The sequence below is a fragment of the Pleurodeles waltl genome, chromosome 5 (genome assembly GCF_031143425.1).
Source record: "Pleurodeles waltl isolate 20211129_DDA chromosome 5, aPleWal1.hap1.20221129, whole genome shotgun sequence".
Lineage (NCBI taxonomy): Eukaryota > Metazoa > Chordata > Amphibia > Caudata > Salamandridae > Pleurodeles > Pleurodeles waltl.
The window spans coordinates 1,202,322,111-1,202,338,259 of NC_090444.1; the positions used below are offsets into that span (position 1 = coordinate 1,202,322,111).

General features: G+C 43.7%; 1 protein-coding gene across 1 annotated transcript in view; it reads left to right on the forward strand.

The window, feature by feature from the left end:
• The window catches only part of LOC138297105 (uncharacterized), a 648,847-nt gene extending 644,521 nt beyond the window's left edge, over positions 1 to 4,326 (forward strand). Inside the window, exon 49 of the mRNA XM_069236605.1 lies at positions 2,623 to 4,326. Within this exon, the coding sequence (XP_069092706.1) occupies positions 2,623 to 2,721 (99 nt within the window). The 3' untranslated portion in view covers positions 2,722 to 4,326. The remainder of the gene's footprint in view (positions 1 to 2,622) is intronic.
• The last annotated feature ends 11,823 nt before the right edge of the window (positions 4,327 to 16,149 follow it).

Consider the following 16,149-nt stretch of genomic DNA (forward strand, 5'->3'; position numbering starts at 1 on the left):
TCCAAAATGGAAATACTCACATGCAGCGACTGGAAAAATTATGACCCACTGTGCGCCCGGCCTGTCGATCTCAGACCACCTCCTCAAGTATCCAAGGAAGTTAAAAATCTTGGAATTGCCATGGACTCCAAGTTAACAATGAATTCCCAAGTGGGCAAATTAGCACGATCAAGCTTCACCACCTTAAAGACTCTGCGATGCATCTTCCCCCACCTTGGATTTCCACACAAGGTGCAGACTACTATCTCTCTTGTACTATCCAAGCTGGATTATGCCAATGGCCTCTACCATGGATCATCTCTACCTACTATGACAAAAAATACGTATTCAGAACTCAGCTGCCAGGCTACTATTCCATGTAAAGCCACAAGCCCACATTTCTCCTGCCTTGAGAGCACTACACTGGTTAACCGTTGCGAGAAGATCCACCTTCAAGCTGCTTTGTATCACCCACAAAGCTATACATGGAACAGGACCACTTTTCATCAGAAACAAAATAACCAAATACATTCAACAATGAAACCTGTGCTCAAGATTGGCACCCGCCTTAGAACACCACCGTACAAGAAAAAGACAACCGGTGGTACATCCTTCTCCGTTCAAGCATTCAAACTATGGAATTCATTACCCCCCAAATATAATCTTGCCTTCAGAAGACTACTCAAGAGTTGGCTCTTTCCTTCATAACCACCATATTCAAACAGCATTGGACTGCATATGCCTGTGTTGATAAATATTTATAATCTGATTATGTGTATTTTCTAGATATGTATACTTCTTTAAGAACAATGTATCGTTACTATTTCATAATAATAAATTATACTCATACTCTTTAAGCCTGTTTAACAAATGTACATTTACTCACGATCAAAAATATATATAACAACATGGTGCGCTATGGGAAATGTAGTTGGTGATTATCAAGTCGCATGGGTCACAAGTTAAAAGCACTGGCTTTATGGACACCTGCAACTACTTACCTCTAATTAAGGCATTCCAGCCGAAACGCGTCAGGAGGATTCTGTGGGGGCTGCTTTTTACATTGTGAATAAATGCTTGGTTGTTCCCTGAACTAGTGCCTCAGCATTCTGTGCTGTTTGATGTTAAACTGGATGCTTTGCCTAAGAGCTGAGGCTGCCCTGCTGGGTCGGTGGCCCCCTACGAAGCCAGCTTGTGTTTGTGAATATATATATATATATATATATATATATATATATATATATATATATATATATGTATATATATATATAGGTGCATGTGTGTGAGTGTGTGTGTATATATATATATATATATATATATATATGTGTGTATATACATATATATGTGTATATTATTCTATGCTTGACATGTTCATATGTCATTGCATAGCTCCTAGATAAGTTGTTATATTAGATACTTATGAATCCGTGCTTTCGTTAAAATATCACAATGATCAAATGTTTTATTATCATAAGCATTTCGCTATTCAGAAATTGAGGAAAGATAAATGCATGTTAGAAAAGTACACTTATTACCTTAAAATATTACAAATCTTGCAAGTCTGTGTTTATACAATACTACTCTTCTCATAATATTATACCCATTATTATATTCCTTGCACATATATTCCCTTACTATTATTTACATATCTATTTCTTTATTACTCTTGTCCTATTGTACTAGAGAAAAATGAAATAAAAATAAATAAAATAAAATCTATAAATAAACATTCAAATTATAAATAATCACATTAAAATTTCAAAAATAATTATAAATAAATACAAGAAATTTAAAAAAGCAATATATATATATATACATATAAATAAAATAATATAAATTTACTCTCTTGTAAGCTTTACTCTGTCTTCTCATCACCCTATGTCTCTATCAATCTATCCTCCATTCCCAATCTGACTCATCCCAAACCCATTCTACTACTTTCATCTCCAAAATAACCCTGCCTAAGCTCTTCGCTCATCTACCACATCTAACTCATGCCAAACCTCCGTTTACTACCATGATCTCCGAAACAACCCTGCTAAATTCTCCCTTGTTTATCTCACCTTTGACTAATCCAAAAACTCCTCCTGCTACTTTGATCCCCCTAACCCTTTTCACAGACTCTTCCCTCCTCCATCTCTCCTTTACTCATCCCAAGCCTCATCCTATTACTATAAACTCCCAATTAACACTTCTAGATTCTTACCTCCTCTATCCCTCCATTATTCTAGTCAATCCAACTAACAAACTCACATATCCTCTGCTCAAATTAATTCGTAATAATATTGTACTCATACTTCCCTATACTAATCCACCACTAATTCCTCTTGGGTTTCGAAGTTTCGTGCTACTCGCCAAAAAGCACTTCAGCGCCTCGTCTGGGGGAAGTAAGCGCTATATAAATACAATTACAAATACAGAGGCACCAGGATCGACCCCTGTCCTAAAAACCAGCCTTCATGGTGCTCCAGCCCACTAGAGAACTACCCAGTGGATTAAAAGGCCTGGCCGTCCCTGTCCACATCCTACATGCTGTTCTATTGTGTATTGCGGGGTTGTTGTGAATTTCCGTCTTGTTAAATGACATGTAGCTAAGAAGTACAGGTGGAGCCGGCTACTAACTTCTTTGACTTCAATCCGCAGGTTCCCAGCAGGTGCCGTAACAGAACAGGAGATTTGCCCGGAGCCACTCATCACACGATCCTCCAGCAGCTGCAAGAACTCAGGCTGAACATAAAATAAAACTCATAAGACTTGCTCACAGAAGTATCCTACATCTGGAAGTTGGCAGCTTCATGCCCAGTTCCAGACTCCAAGGAATGAAAGGGTTAACTCTGATATTGCGGGACTAATCAGTAGTTACAGATTGCCAAAGGACTGTAATGAGATGAATCCTGAGACAAGTAAATTAGGCTGCGCCTGAGGCTAATATATTTTTGCTGCTCTTTGTCCTTTCGTCAGTGTTTGCTTAGATGGGTGGTTTTGTTTTTATGTGTGTGGTTACTGTACTTTGCACTTTATGACAGGAGGCTGTTCCTCATTAGGCAGTCATACATGCTCGATGATATGGCCTATTGGAAGGATTTGCTGTCGTACATCATTCTCTAAAGAGAATTAAGTTCTGCTGCCAACGTGCAGCAAAGGATATCATATTTTAATCTTTAGACTATTAAAATGCTGCACTATATCCTTTTAATTCACTTGTAAGAGGAAGAAAAACAGGACAAGCACAGGTAGTGGATTTACAATTTCAGAGCCATATTTACAAGCTGCTTGTGCCTCCAGTGCATCATGTTTTTTGACGCACTGAATGCGCAGTCTGTAGGCCCATATCTACAAGGCCATGTAAAACCACTTTGCGTGACTTTACAGGGCCTTGTAGATAGGAGTAGGGCAACACAGCTCAAGTCAATGCTTTGCCTTACTCTGCATCAGAGACATTCCATGGCTGTTGCGGTGGGTGTTCCCATGCAACATCCATGTATTTTGAAGCATTCCCTGATTTACAAGGTTTTGTAAACCTGGGAATGCGTCAAAAGCTGGCGTAAGAGAGGTGCACACGGAGAAATACCTTTATTTCTTCTTGTGTTTTTCCTTTTTCTATGTGTGCCGCATTGTGCAGCACACATACAGGAAAATGCCTCTTGTGATTGTTTTTGTGCAGGGAGGTGTCCCTTCCTGCACAAAAACAATCATCCCTGCAAGGGAGACACCCTTGCACCCTGGTGCACTGGTGCCTGTGTTGGTGCTAGGAAGCAATTTGTGTGCCAGTGCAGGGGACAAGGACAGGAATATGCCATATCTTGTAGATACAGCGTATTCCTGCCCTTTTCTTTTGACAACGGGGAGCACAGCAGGCAGGCTTGTGGCGCTGCCCTGCGTCAAAAGTCTGTAAATATGGCCCTTAGTCTGAAGCAAAATTTGACCGAGCACACAAATAAACTCTAAATTAGTGGCTTGGCTGTCTCTGCATTTGTTTTATGCTTACTATACGCCCTATCATGATATGCAGTTTATTTCCTTCTGTTATGTTTACAACAAGGTTTTGACTAGACAATCTGGACCATTAGTTCAGCTTGCAACTTGCGAGCATTCCAGCCATCTTCAATGGATAAACATTTATAAATCAGAGGTAACGATGGTTTATCCAAGAAACCAAAAAGAGGACTCGACGTGTTTCAAGATGGAGTGTTGCTCCTCTGTCTGTCTTGCATCCACTTGGGAGCTTTGTAGGGTTGTGGTTTCTTTGGTGCACATATGGCATCATACATGAAGTCAATGTAAACATATCATTAATTAGGAATGACATATTTCGTTTGTTTTTAATACAGAACAAAAACTATATGATTAACCTGAGTTATTAAATAAACATATATTGAACAGTTTTCAGTTTATTGAAAAATATGTATTAACTATTGTTTCATTTCTTTTGGGTGTGGGATTATCCCTCATCACAAACTCTGGCCTAATTCACTTGGGAGAGAGAGAGAGATGTTTATTCTCATTGTTTCAGAAGAATTGATGTTTGAAGACCGAAAGCTTCAACTCCTCATGCTTTAGTGGAATATCCCCTTTTGTTTATATGTAGCACTTGTAAGTCATTTCCCAATGGGAAGTAGACATTTTGGCTCAGTGAGTACCTGCACGTTTACCTTTGGATTTCAAGCAATGGTGCTGATGTAATTTAAGGTCAACATGCACTAACATTTCACACAATAAAACACAAGGGCACATGCTTCGCTGTGTTGATTGACAGGGAGAGAGCAAAATTGTGCCATATTTACAAATATATGACTCATTTCTGCAGTCTCCCCAGCACTGGTGCACGATGTGTGGTCTAGCACCAATGCAGGTCTCCTTGTGCCATGATGCCAGGGTGCCTGCGTTATAAGCAGGATTGTTTTGGTGAAGGAAGGGATAACTTACATTCACAACAACTACCCGTTATGGTATATTCCTCTTTCTAAGTGTGCTGCAGAATGCAGCACATATGGAAAAAGGAAGTAACGAGAAGAAATAAAAATATATCTCCTCGCTACCCTTGAGTCTGGGAGGCGCACCATGTTGGTGAAATCCCAGGTTTACTGACCCTAGTAAATCTGGGATTGCATCAAAGTCCATGTATAGATGCATAGGAATGCCCATACTCCACTCATAGAATTCCTGCTTATTGCAGAATGTAAGACAGCGATCTGCGCTACCACGCAGCCCCATTCAATTTGGCTTTGCATGGCTTGCGTTTCCTTTCATAATGCCAAGACAATGCAAGCTCTTAGTAAATCTGGGCCCAAATGTTTTGATGTTGTGTGTTACTATAGTCTCAAATGTGAGTATTAATGTGCCCCATTTGTTTGCACTTTGGTTCCCGCTTATTCTTAGTATAGCCTGGGACAGCTTATCACAAAAACTTCTAGAAAGAAACATACATTATCTTCAGGTTTGTAACCTCTGAGGTTGTTATGCAATTGAACTGTGAACACAGTGGCCATTTACATGAATATTTAGGGCTCCCAGGCACTTAGGTACTAAAGAGTGGGATGGAGACATTTGTGCAGTCTGTTACTCAAGCGTAAATTTAGCAATGACTGTAGATGTATTTAGAACTATTTAATTCACACATTAGAGCCTTTGTGTTTTTAATAAGATCTGCTTCATCTGCTTAGGGCCACACCCTCATTTGCTTTGGGGTGTGGCCCTAAGCAGATGAGGGGATGCCTTCCACAGTGCACTTGAGCAATATTAGATGACAGTAAGGCACTGAGTGGATGCAATAACTTGCACCACTAAGGCGGTGTCACACATTTTGCATGCTCCCAAAGATACCTAATGGGAAGCATCACGTTGAGTTACATGGATCCTGCAGGTACTTCCACCTCTTTCATGAAGGGGTGTAGATGTAGACTGCAGGTTACATTAGGTATATTAGGTGTACCTCTAGAACATTCATCTCACTGAGGAGGGTATTCTGGCGCTGAAGAGAATGGGGTTGCTGTCTTGTCTGGGTCCTAGATAAAGAGCCACGTTTTTCACGTCTTCCTGAATTCTAGGACGGGCTGGTAGTTCTAAAGTGGAGGGGGAGTTCATTCCAGGCTTTAGGATATAGGTATCAGAATGTGCAGCTGCCAGTGTTGACTCTTAATTTGTGGGGACAGTGACAAGGAGGAGGTTGCCTAAGCAGAGGTGTCTGTAGAGCTATGGAAGCTCATGTGTTTGGTCGGGTAGTTGGGATCCAAATTGTGTAGTGTTTTGTATGTGTGAGTGATTATTTGAAAAGTGCATGCTTGTGCACAGGGAGTAGTGGTGGTGTCTGGGGGGTGAGGTCTTGTGTATGCATGGAGGGAGATTGAGTGTGAGTCTGGCTGCTGTAATCTGAATGATCCACAGCAGCCTGGTGAGTTGGGTGGAGATTCCAATGCAGAGTGTGTTTCCATACTCTAACTCTCTGCTGCTAAGTGCCTGGGTGATTGGTCAATGGGTGTTGAGAGAAAACCATCTAAAGATTGTCCTGAGGATCTTGAGAATGTGAAAGCAGGAAGAGCTAACCAAATTGACCTGGCTGGAAATGCATAGTTTGTTGTCAACTTTGATTCTCAGGTTTCTGGCTTGGCTGGACAGAATTGGTGAGGGACTGAGTTTGGATGGCCATGAGGCCAAGGACCATAGTGTTGGGTCCTTCCAAGAGAGTGCTACCTCCATCTTGTCCCTTTGTGGGGTGGTCAACCAAGGAGAATATGTGCAGAGATATTGAAAGTGTATGGAATTGCCTTCAGCAGAATAATGTAGCCAATAGTTCTGGCATTTCAAAATGTTTTAAATCATATCAATCAAAATCAACCCAAAAATCAAAGATATTTGCTGCTGTTAGGGCACAAGAATTACTATAAGCTGTAGCGAATGAAGGAAGGCACCTATCTCATCATATCCTGCTGAACTGCATCCCTCGTAGAAAGAAGACCAACAATGACTATGTGCACCCCAAGATGGCGCCAGAGGGACCTTTTTATGCATCTCTAATCATTATTATATAAAGAGGTAACTTGTATTACTGGTATCAGGAAAATGATGCACAGGTGGAAGCACATGATGGCATTTGTGAATATTGGCTGACACATGATACTAAAGACCTGGGTGAGATGATTCATAATTAACCATGTGTATCAATATTCAGAAAAGGCTGCTCTGTCACAAAAATTCCAGTTTGGAGCGAGAGCACTTATGAGCCATCAAGAGTGTATAGCAACCTACTCTTAGTGTCAAAATGTTGAAGGCTGAGCAATGTACTAAAGAGGTTGTCTTGGTGCATGAAGGGAGCGATCAAGCTAGACCCAACAATAAGTCTTCAAAGGCAAAACTAATTTGTGGTCCGGGGTGAAGTAGTGATCGGTAGGGAATTAAGTCAACATGTTGCAATTCCAAAGGGTGTCTCAAAGAGCTTGCAGAAACCATGGCAAGAGTCATTTTTTATAAGTTTCAGGGGCACCTGCAAATAGAAAGGTTTTTACTGTTGATTAAGGATGTAAAGACAGTGACCTCTATGGAGGTAAAAAACCTAATCATCTTGGATGAATTAAAAAAATTGCCAAGAAACCGCCTAAATGATTGGTGGGACACGAAACTTGCTGGAGACTATCCTCTGGGCGGACTGCATATCCCAGAAGCCCTTGAGCCCCCAGGAGAAGGAGGGGTTCCTTGGGACAATGCTATATAGCCCGTGGGCAGACTGCACACTGTCCTTACTAGACACTATCCTATGGGCGAACTGCATATCCCAGGAGCCCTTTAGCCTAAGGAGAAGTAGGGGCTCCTTGCTGCAGTGCTATGTAGTGTGTTACTCCTGCCCGCACACAGGACGCAAACCTTGTTGGACACTATACTCTGAGCAGAATGCATAACTCAGAAGCCCTTGAACCCCCAGGAGAAGGAGGGACTTCTTGCTGCAGCGCAATATAGCGTGTTACTCCTGCCCGCACGTGGGACGTGGGCAGGATGTACAAGGGAACAGCCTGGATGAAGACTGGACCAAAAGTAGGCCCATCAGTGGCCGTCTGAGGTCAGGTTGGGCCAGGCCCCCCCCTCTTTGCCTTGTCTTCTGGTGACTGTGTTGGGCTTGCTGACATTTGGTGTTCTTGGGCAACATAAGAAAAAGGGAGACCACGGCTGGTGTCATGGGGGTGGGGGGGGGGACAATAGCTTGTACTGACTCTTTTTTAGTCTATGCCACTGGTGTTTTATCTGAAGAAATGGAACTCACAGAAAGGCACCTCTCTCTGGACGAACCAAGGGATGTAGTGCACATCCTTGATGGCTCAGCAAAAGATACAGGGCTCATGGATGGTGCGACGGCCTTTTGTTCCCCCCGCTTATCACTGGGCAAAATAGAGGTGGTTCTTCTCGAGCCGATAATTCACTTTGCTCTGAGCCCCTAGTGAACAAGAAGAAGGTGGGGCACCTATGTATCATCGGTCAGATGATACGGAGTCTAACACCAAGTAGGATGCTGCTATACCGTCAGCCCATATCCCTAAGAAGGATGATTCTGGCATGCTAATTGATGGTTTGCTTAGACAGCATTTAACCCCAGTTGTTGATCGGCTAGCCTCCCTTGAAGCAAAAGTGTCCCACCTACTTAACATTGCTACCTCTAAATCTGCAACAGAGACACCCAAGGCTGCCCCTAGTGTCCCCTTACTTCGAACAACCTGGATGCTATGACCCATGTTGTGAGCCCCTTAAAAATTGTAATGCGTCTAAGGGGCCGCCATAAGGGATGATCTGTAACCCCCCAGGGTCCACCCAACCCCAGGTCCCAGTAATACAGACCGAATGTCTGCACCACTTGACATCAGGGCAGTCCAATGGTCATATGGGCATAGGAGGGAAGGAGCGCGATCCATGGCTGAGCTCAGAGGCAGTAACAACTCTAAATGGTTGTGCCAGGAGGGACGCTGAAATCTGAACCTTCCCAGGCAGCATGCCCCTATGTCATTGTATTAAGGAACACACCTATGCTCAAACTGATGCAAATTGAAACAACATGCCAAATAATATCTAACGTTTATCATTGGCCAACGCACAGCAGGAGTTATGGCACTTTTCCAATGGAGCATATCCGGGTGGCAAGGTGTGTTGAGTGGGTGGGGCCCTCTGCAAAGACTTCCCCCGGTGATTGCATTGTGGTCAACTTTAGTAGAGCCAATCATTTTCTTCCTCCCCCAGGAATTCTCAAATTTCGGTCCTGCCATTAGGCTTTTTTTATAAACCCCTTCATCTTCAGACTGCGGTCCCTGACCTAGGCAGGTCTATCATGAGGGTTCACACAGCACCAGACCATGATTGTAGGACTGTTGGGGGTGACTCTTCATAACAAGTATGTACCCCTGGAAGGACTGGAGGGACTCGACTGACTAGCACCTCAACAGGAATTAAGGGCCTCAGAAAGTAGGGCGGGGGGCTCATTTAGGACACAGCTTACTCCCTCTTCACAAGCTAGTCCAAACTAGCTTTTCAAGGTTTTGTCTTAGAACATCGCCGGTTTAAAGAAAAAGCTAGGCGATCAAGGGAGGATTAATTTGGTTGCCACCCATCACATGGTCTGCATTCATGAAACATAGGAGATTGAGCCCAGTGACCAGGAGAGGTTCTGCTCCTATCATTCTCCCACCATACCCTCTAACTCAGGGAGTGCACAACGGGGGGTTACTTACATTGATTGTGAACACCTGGGTGGGGAGGGTCAAAAGATTCTGCAATAAGTCCCCTTATTTCCATCTTCTTGTGTGTAATTGGGCTCGGGAGTGGGACCTGTTAATCATGAACCAATATAACTGTTTTGGTGGTAAGGCTTTGGGGGTGGTGGCTGAGATAGAAGAAACATTGTTGTCACTTAGCAGCACACACTTTAAGGCTTTGAAGTTACTGTGGGTAGATCATTTTAACATTCATCATTGTTTAAGGTTAGGAAAGCGGTGATTTGGTGGACACTGAGAACAAGACCTGGATGCACTTTGAGCATAACAAGTATGGTAACGCTCTCAATAACACTATAGTGAAATTTGGCCTGGTATTAGCAAACAAGGAGTTGGACCCAGCAGGACATATTGTGCTTAATTTTAGGGGGCCCAATATTGAGACAACCATCGATTTTATCCTAGTTTCTGAGTACCTTGTTAGGTTGGAGGGTTGTCTTTGAGGTAGTTTTCTCAAGCTTAAATGACCATGCTAGTTTGTGCTGCAGCATGAGACTGGAGGGTGTGTTTAAAGCTTGGGAGAGGGTAGGTCTCAAACCTGTGTTGGCTAAAAAGAATGGCTTTTTTTCTTATGTGGGAGCAGGCTGATAAAGCCAAACTCCTTCCTAGTATTCTAACTTGTAGTTGTACCGAGGTTTCTTTGTGCTTAAATCCCGAAGCTCCCCCAGTGCAGGTGATCTGAACCTTTACAGGAATTACTGCTAATATTAAGAATACCCTACTGTGAAAATCCCATTCAAAGAATCAGAAATCACAGGGGTGGTTTGACTCTACCTGCACGAAAACCCAGTCGCAAATATTTCAGGCCTTATGTGCCAACCAGAAAGATAGGGTACTAATCAGGAATATGCTCAGAGCCTGTAAAGAGGCGCGAGTGGCCAGAATCAAGGAGATGAAAAATAGGTTGTGGGAGGAGCTGCAAGAAGCAAATTTGAACAAGGATTGTGCCGTCTTTTTGAAAGGTGTTGAACACCCTATATTTCAGGGAGCCCTATGACCTCATCCGTGATATGCTTGTTCAAGAATCTGATTTTTTTGCCTCAATTTATTCATCTGGTACAATGGAGTCTTAGAAGGCAGACCTAATAAAATTAGGGGATGATTATACACCTCTCATGTATTTTTATATTTATATTTTAAGGAACAGTGAACATTGGGGGACTGTAGCAGCAGTAAAGCCCTTGGCCTGGACGGGTCCCCGGTAGATGTGTTTATGGAGTGTCAGGCCTTATGGGCTCCATCCTAATGAATGTTTTTAATGCTATTGCAAGGGAGGGACCCCTGTGCTCTCGGCAACAGGTGATCATCATTCCAAGCTATAAGAAGGGGGACAAGTCACAACCAAAGAACTACAGGTCCATATCCCTGCTTGATTCAACTGCCAAGGTTATGGGCAGGATCCTGTTACACAGTTTGGAGGAATGGGCTGTAGCTAATAGTGCCTTACCTGACATTTAATATGGCTTTAAAAAAGGGATAGGTACTATTGATCAGGGTCTGAACTTGAGTATTATGATTGCCAAACAGGTTGTTGCTAAAGAAAGTTCAGTTTATTTGGCATTTATGGGTCTGTCTGCTGTGTTTGATTGTGTGTTACATTCTAAGCTCTGGGCCCTCATGTTGCAGATGGGTATTGAGGTCCCATCATTAAATTCACTAGGCAGCTATACTCCGAAGAGAGCGCTTGTATGTGCTTTGGTAGGGAAGGTAAGTACACACAGCCTTTTATGATCAAATGTGGGGTCCGGCAGGGTTGTGTGCTGGCCCCCTTTCTTTTTGCTGTGTACACCAGTAGAGTAGAAGCTGCACTAGTCAGGAGACCCAGAGATGTTCCACATGTAGGTACATGCCCGCTCCCATCCTCCTCTTTGAGGATGACGCAGTGCTTGTGGCAAGAACTGGACGGGCACTGCAGGGTCTTAAAAAGGATTATACCTCCTTCATGCAAGAGCTGGATCTAAAGGTGAACAAAGGTAAAACCTTCACCATGATCTGTGGTAGGAGGTCCAAAACGTAAGCCATATTTACCACCAACAGTTGCAGAATGACTGCTGGCCTGAGTTTCTCCTACCTGGGTATTCTCTTCGATGCCAAGAATACATGAGACTGATGGTGTCGAACAGAGCAACCATGCTGGAGAGATCAGTTCTGGCTCTGTTGAACTTCAGTAAGATATTTGGTACCAAACTAGTTCAAGAGATGCTGATGATTTATGCATCCAAGCCTGGGGCAATTGGCGTATATGGGGCAGGGATTTGGGGGATTGGGAATCTCTATGAGATTCAGAGCATTTTGGGGGCCTTTTTAAAAAATCTCCTGGCTGTCCTCCAGAGCTGTTCTAATAGTGTGTGCCATGAGGAAGTAGACTTTCCATAAATCACTGATAGACTCAAACTCGCCCCACTCTTACTTTGGCACTCCATTTATAGAAGGGAAATGAGCCCTAGTGACTCAACGGGTGAAGAGGACCGCTTGACTTGCAGCCCTCAGGATACCCTGGGTTTCGTTTGTGAAATGGTCCCTGGAGGCAATCGGGTTATCGGAGCTATTCACTTCCCCTGTCTATGCCTTTCTTATACTAAGGCCAGGCTGAAGCAGGCCTTCTTGGTGCACTTGAGGGGAGTAAGGGTGGAGCTAAATAAAACAAACCAGCAGTACACTAATACAACCAAATACACTCATACGAGGGCCTTCAACCCTATTTATCAGGCATACAAAATTTACAACAATGTTTCACCCTTTCCAGGTTTTGCCTAAATTTTTACCTTTAATGCTGGGTCATCTCCCTAGGTGTCACTCATTGAAGGAGCTAGGACCTTGCCCCTGTTATGGTATATCCACTCAAACAGCTTAATATTTTATCTTTTTCTGTCGGTTTTACAAGGCTCCAAGGAAAAAGCTTATTGTCCCCCCTTTAAAGTGTTATTATTTTCACCAATGCGGACTGGTCCTTTATTTTTACACAAAACTAGATTCTCCTGCGACTTGGCAGGCAATGGCTGTTTTTATCTGGCATGTTTAAAATTGAGGAAAAGTTTATAATTTTAAATTAGGATGTATGCTCATGTTTATTATAGTTTCATTGCTTGGGGTCTTAATGAAAGTTTCTCATATTACTTTGTATGTCCAATCATGGGGGAGTCATGCAGGGCACAGTTTTATGAACCGTACCCATGAAGCATGGGCTTGGAATTTTTAACAAGTGGTTATGACTTAATAGACCTTTGTTATTTGTATATTGAATTCACTTTGCACTTTGTTATTTTATGCTACGGAAAAGTAGCTAATAAAGTTTTACCAATACAGATTGGTGGAAGGATACAGCAGAACCTATAGATTTTTGGCAGACTCATTCTTTGATTATTAAAATTTCACCAAAATCTTATTAAAATAAATTCTTCTAAATCCACAGCTTTACAATTATTTGTTAAGAGATGCCAGTCGATTTTAGAGGATAACTCCAGCGGTCAATGCTTGAGGGCTGCATTAACACAAATGTTGGGGAATTCTGAAAAATGCAACAGCTTTTACAACTGGATCCCAATAGTGAGTTTAAATCACGTTTTCCGTTCTTAACTAAAGGCTGCTGGCATGTGCATGTGATTTCAAGCCAGAATACATTACACATAAGTTTGCGTAACTTTTTGTGGCAAAGCATTGGTGCACAGCTTCAAAAATCATAGCCATTCTGTGCTCCATCGACCTATTGGGAATCAGGTTGGTGGAATCTGTCTTGTGTCAAGCATGGATAAAACTTTGGATCAAGAAAAGCAGAAGAAAATGAACACAAAGGCACTGGGCGAATAGATAATAAGACCAGCAGGTTATTTAGCTACTCAAGGTAGTGGGAAGGAAACCATTATGGTTGATGATGTTTGAGACATGAAGGCCCATATTTATACTTTGTGACGCAAAACTGCGCCGGCGCAGTTTTGCGTAATTTTTTTTACCGCTGGCTAACGCCATTTTGGCGCGCCGTGCGGGCGTCATATTTATACTTTAACGCACGGCGGCGCAAACCACAGGTGGGAGTCATTATTTTTGACGCACACCGCAGCGTCAAGTCGTAAAGCAAAATGACGTTAATGCCGCGGAAATGACTGTGGGTCGATTTACGACCCCGCAAACTGGATATGCGCCGTTTTTTGACGCAATAGCGTAAAAAAAAACGCGAACACCGCCATTACACCAGAGGAGAGCCAAAATGGATCCCAGATGCCACTACAGACCCCAGGAAGATAACAGCAGACCAGGAACCAGCCAGGAGGACCCACACAAGAACCAGGACACTTTTAAGAAGAAAAGAAAGTGTTGCTTTAGTGCAGAGGAGCAGGGAATTCTGGTTAAAGAGGTGACGGAACACCAGCACCAACTGTTTGTCACATCAAAGTTGCCAATCAGTAGGAGAGAGGAAATATGGCAACAAATTGTCAACAAGATTAACAGTGTGGCTGAAGTATGCAGAACTGTCATCGAGTGCAAGAAACGCTGGCATGACTGCAAGCGCAGGACCAAGGAAAAGATGGCCAGGAACAGGAAGGCAGCACTGCAGACTGGAGGGGGGAGTCCAGCACACCAGGAGGCCCTGGACCACATGGAGGAGATGGTCGCAGCCGTCATCCCTGAGGAGATCGTCACAGGGATTCATGGACAGGACAGCGCAGACTACCAAGAGACAACGAACATGCAGGGTAAGTCGCATGGGGAATTATAATGCAATAATGTCAACTGTGAGCAGGGGGGGGAATACCGACCACTAAATGCATGGAAGTCATCTAATACATGGAGTGGCATGGGTAAAAGGGCACGGCATGGGGGCATGGCCCGTTCTGAGAAGACCTGGGGCACACCATTACACAACACCAACAAAAGTCCCATGGGGGCATTCTGTCATGCCAACAATGGAGCAAAGGGAAAGCCACGCCAGGAGGGAAGGCCACAACGTCAAACTGACATCCCGGCACACGTCAGCCACCATACCCCCTACATTAACTAGGGCCCTCCTAACAACCTCTAGCCATACCGACAACTGGAATGTAACTGCGACAACAGTTGCCACAACCACCTCTGCTCTGTGTGCAGCTCAAGTAGCCAATGGCAGTAACCTCCCCATGGATCATACACACCAAAATTAGGGGGTGAGGATGACAACTTCAACAATCCCCAGAAACAAGACAAAGGCCCCAGTACTCTCAAATGTCAATGCCCATAGTTGTCGCAAACATCAGCCAATGTAAACAACAATAGGAGCTACACAGCACTAAGGACACACCCATGCTGAATATGTCTGGGTCCATCCTGTGCCTGGATAACAATGCAACATCCCAAATGTCATACTGCTCAGACAACAGAATTGAGGGGGGGACACATGCAACTGGTCACTGAAATACACCTGCACAGTCAGAGGAGGAAATAGGACACTGATACGATTATCAGGGCAATCCAATGTAACACACATTCCCCAACATCAGCAGTACACATTACCAATGTCAACATCCATATCAGATCATAACATTGCCATGCATAGGATATGCCACATGTCAATTACATTTAAGTGGATGTGAAAGATCAGAGATTGGGGCAGGTCCAGATTGTTAAGTGTGCTGCCAGGGCCATCAGTACACCCACAGCCAGTGAAAGGTCTCACCATGAGAATGGATGTACACGGAGGCTTGAGTAGGGAAAGAAGGTGGCAATTCTCTATTTGGCATAAACCAACACCTAGAGGCGATGAGGCTGACAAGTCTGATAACTCAGTAGCATACATGTGACATACAGGTGAGCCATAGGCCTGGAAGAATGCCCATCTGAAGGACTGGAGAAATTAACACAAAACAAGATCACAAAGTGAATTCATCAAAAGGCAGGCACGTCACATCAAAATTGCCACATCACAGACACACTAATTGTACCCTGTTTCATTGCAGAGGAAGATGGATCTCCTGCGGATATCCCTGTCCCAGATTTCCCAGATGACATGGATGACGAGCCGATAAACATTCCCCAGGAGACTATCCAAAAGGTCCTTGACACCCTCCAGACCCCACCTTCAGTCACCAGGAGGAGCACAGAACAAGCAGCCATTGCAGAGGATCCACCCACCACCCCAATTGTAAGACCTGCCAGCTCCAATACAGCTGAGGACTCAGACGACACTGGTACCAGCTTAGAGAGAACTGTAGTTGGAGTACAGCGGGAGCTGGCCAAGGAGGTGCGGGTGGGGATGCTAAATATGGCAGCAAGCCTTGAGGGGATGCGTTCGTGCATGATGTCATCTGCAGATCAGGCAGCAGCTATGCAAGCCCTAACATCCTTACTGCAAGGACTACAAGAAACTGTCAAGGAATTCACCACTGCAGTAAGAGAGTTGCCACAACACCTCGCACCCCAAACCTTCCACTGCATGCATGAATGCAATCATGAC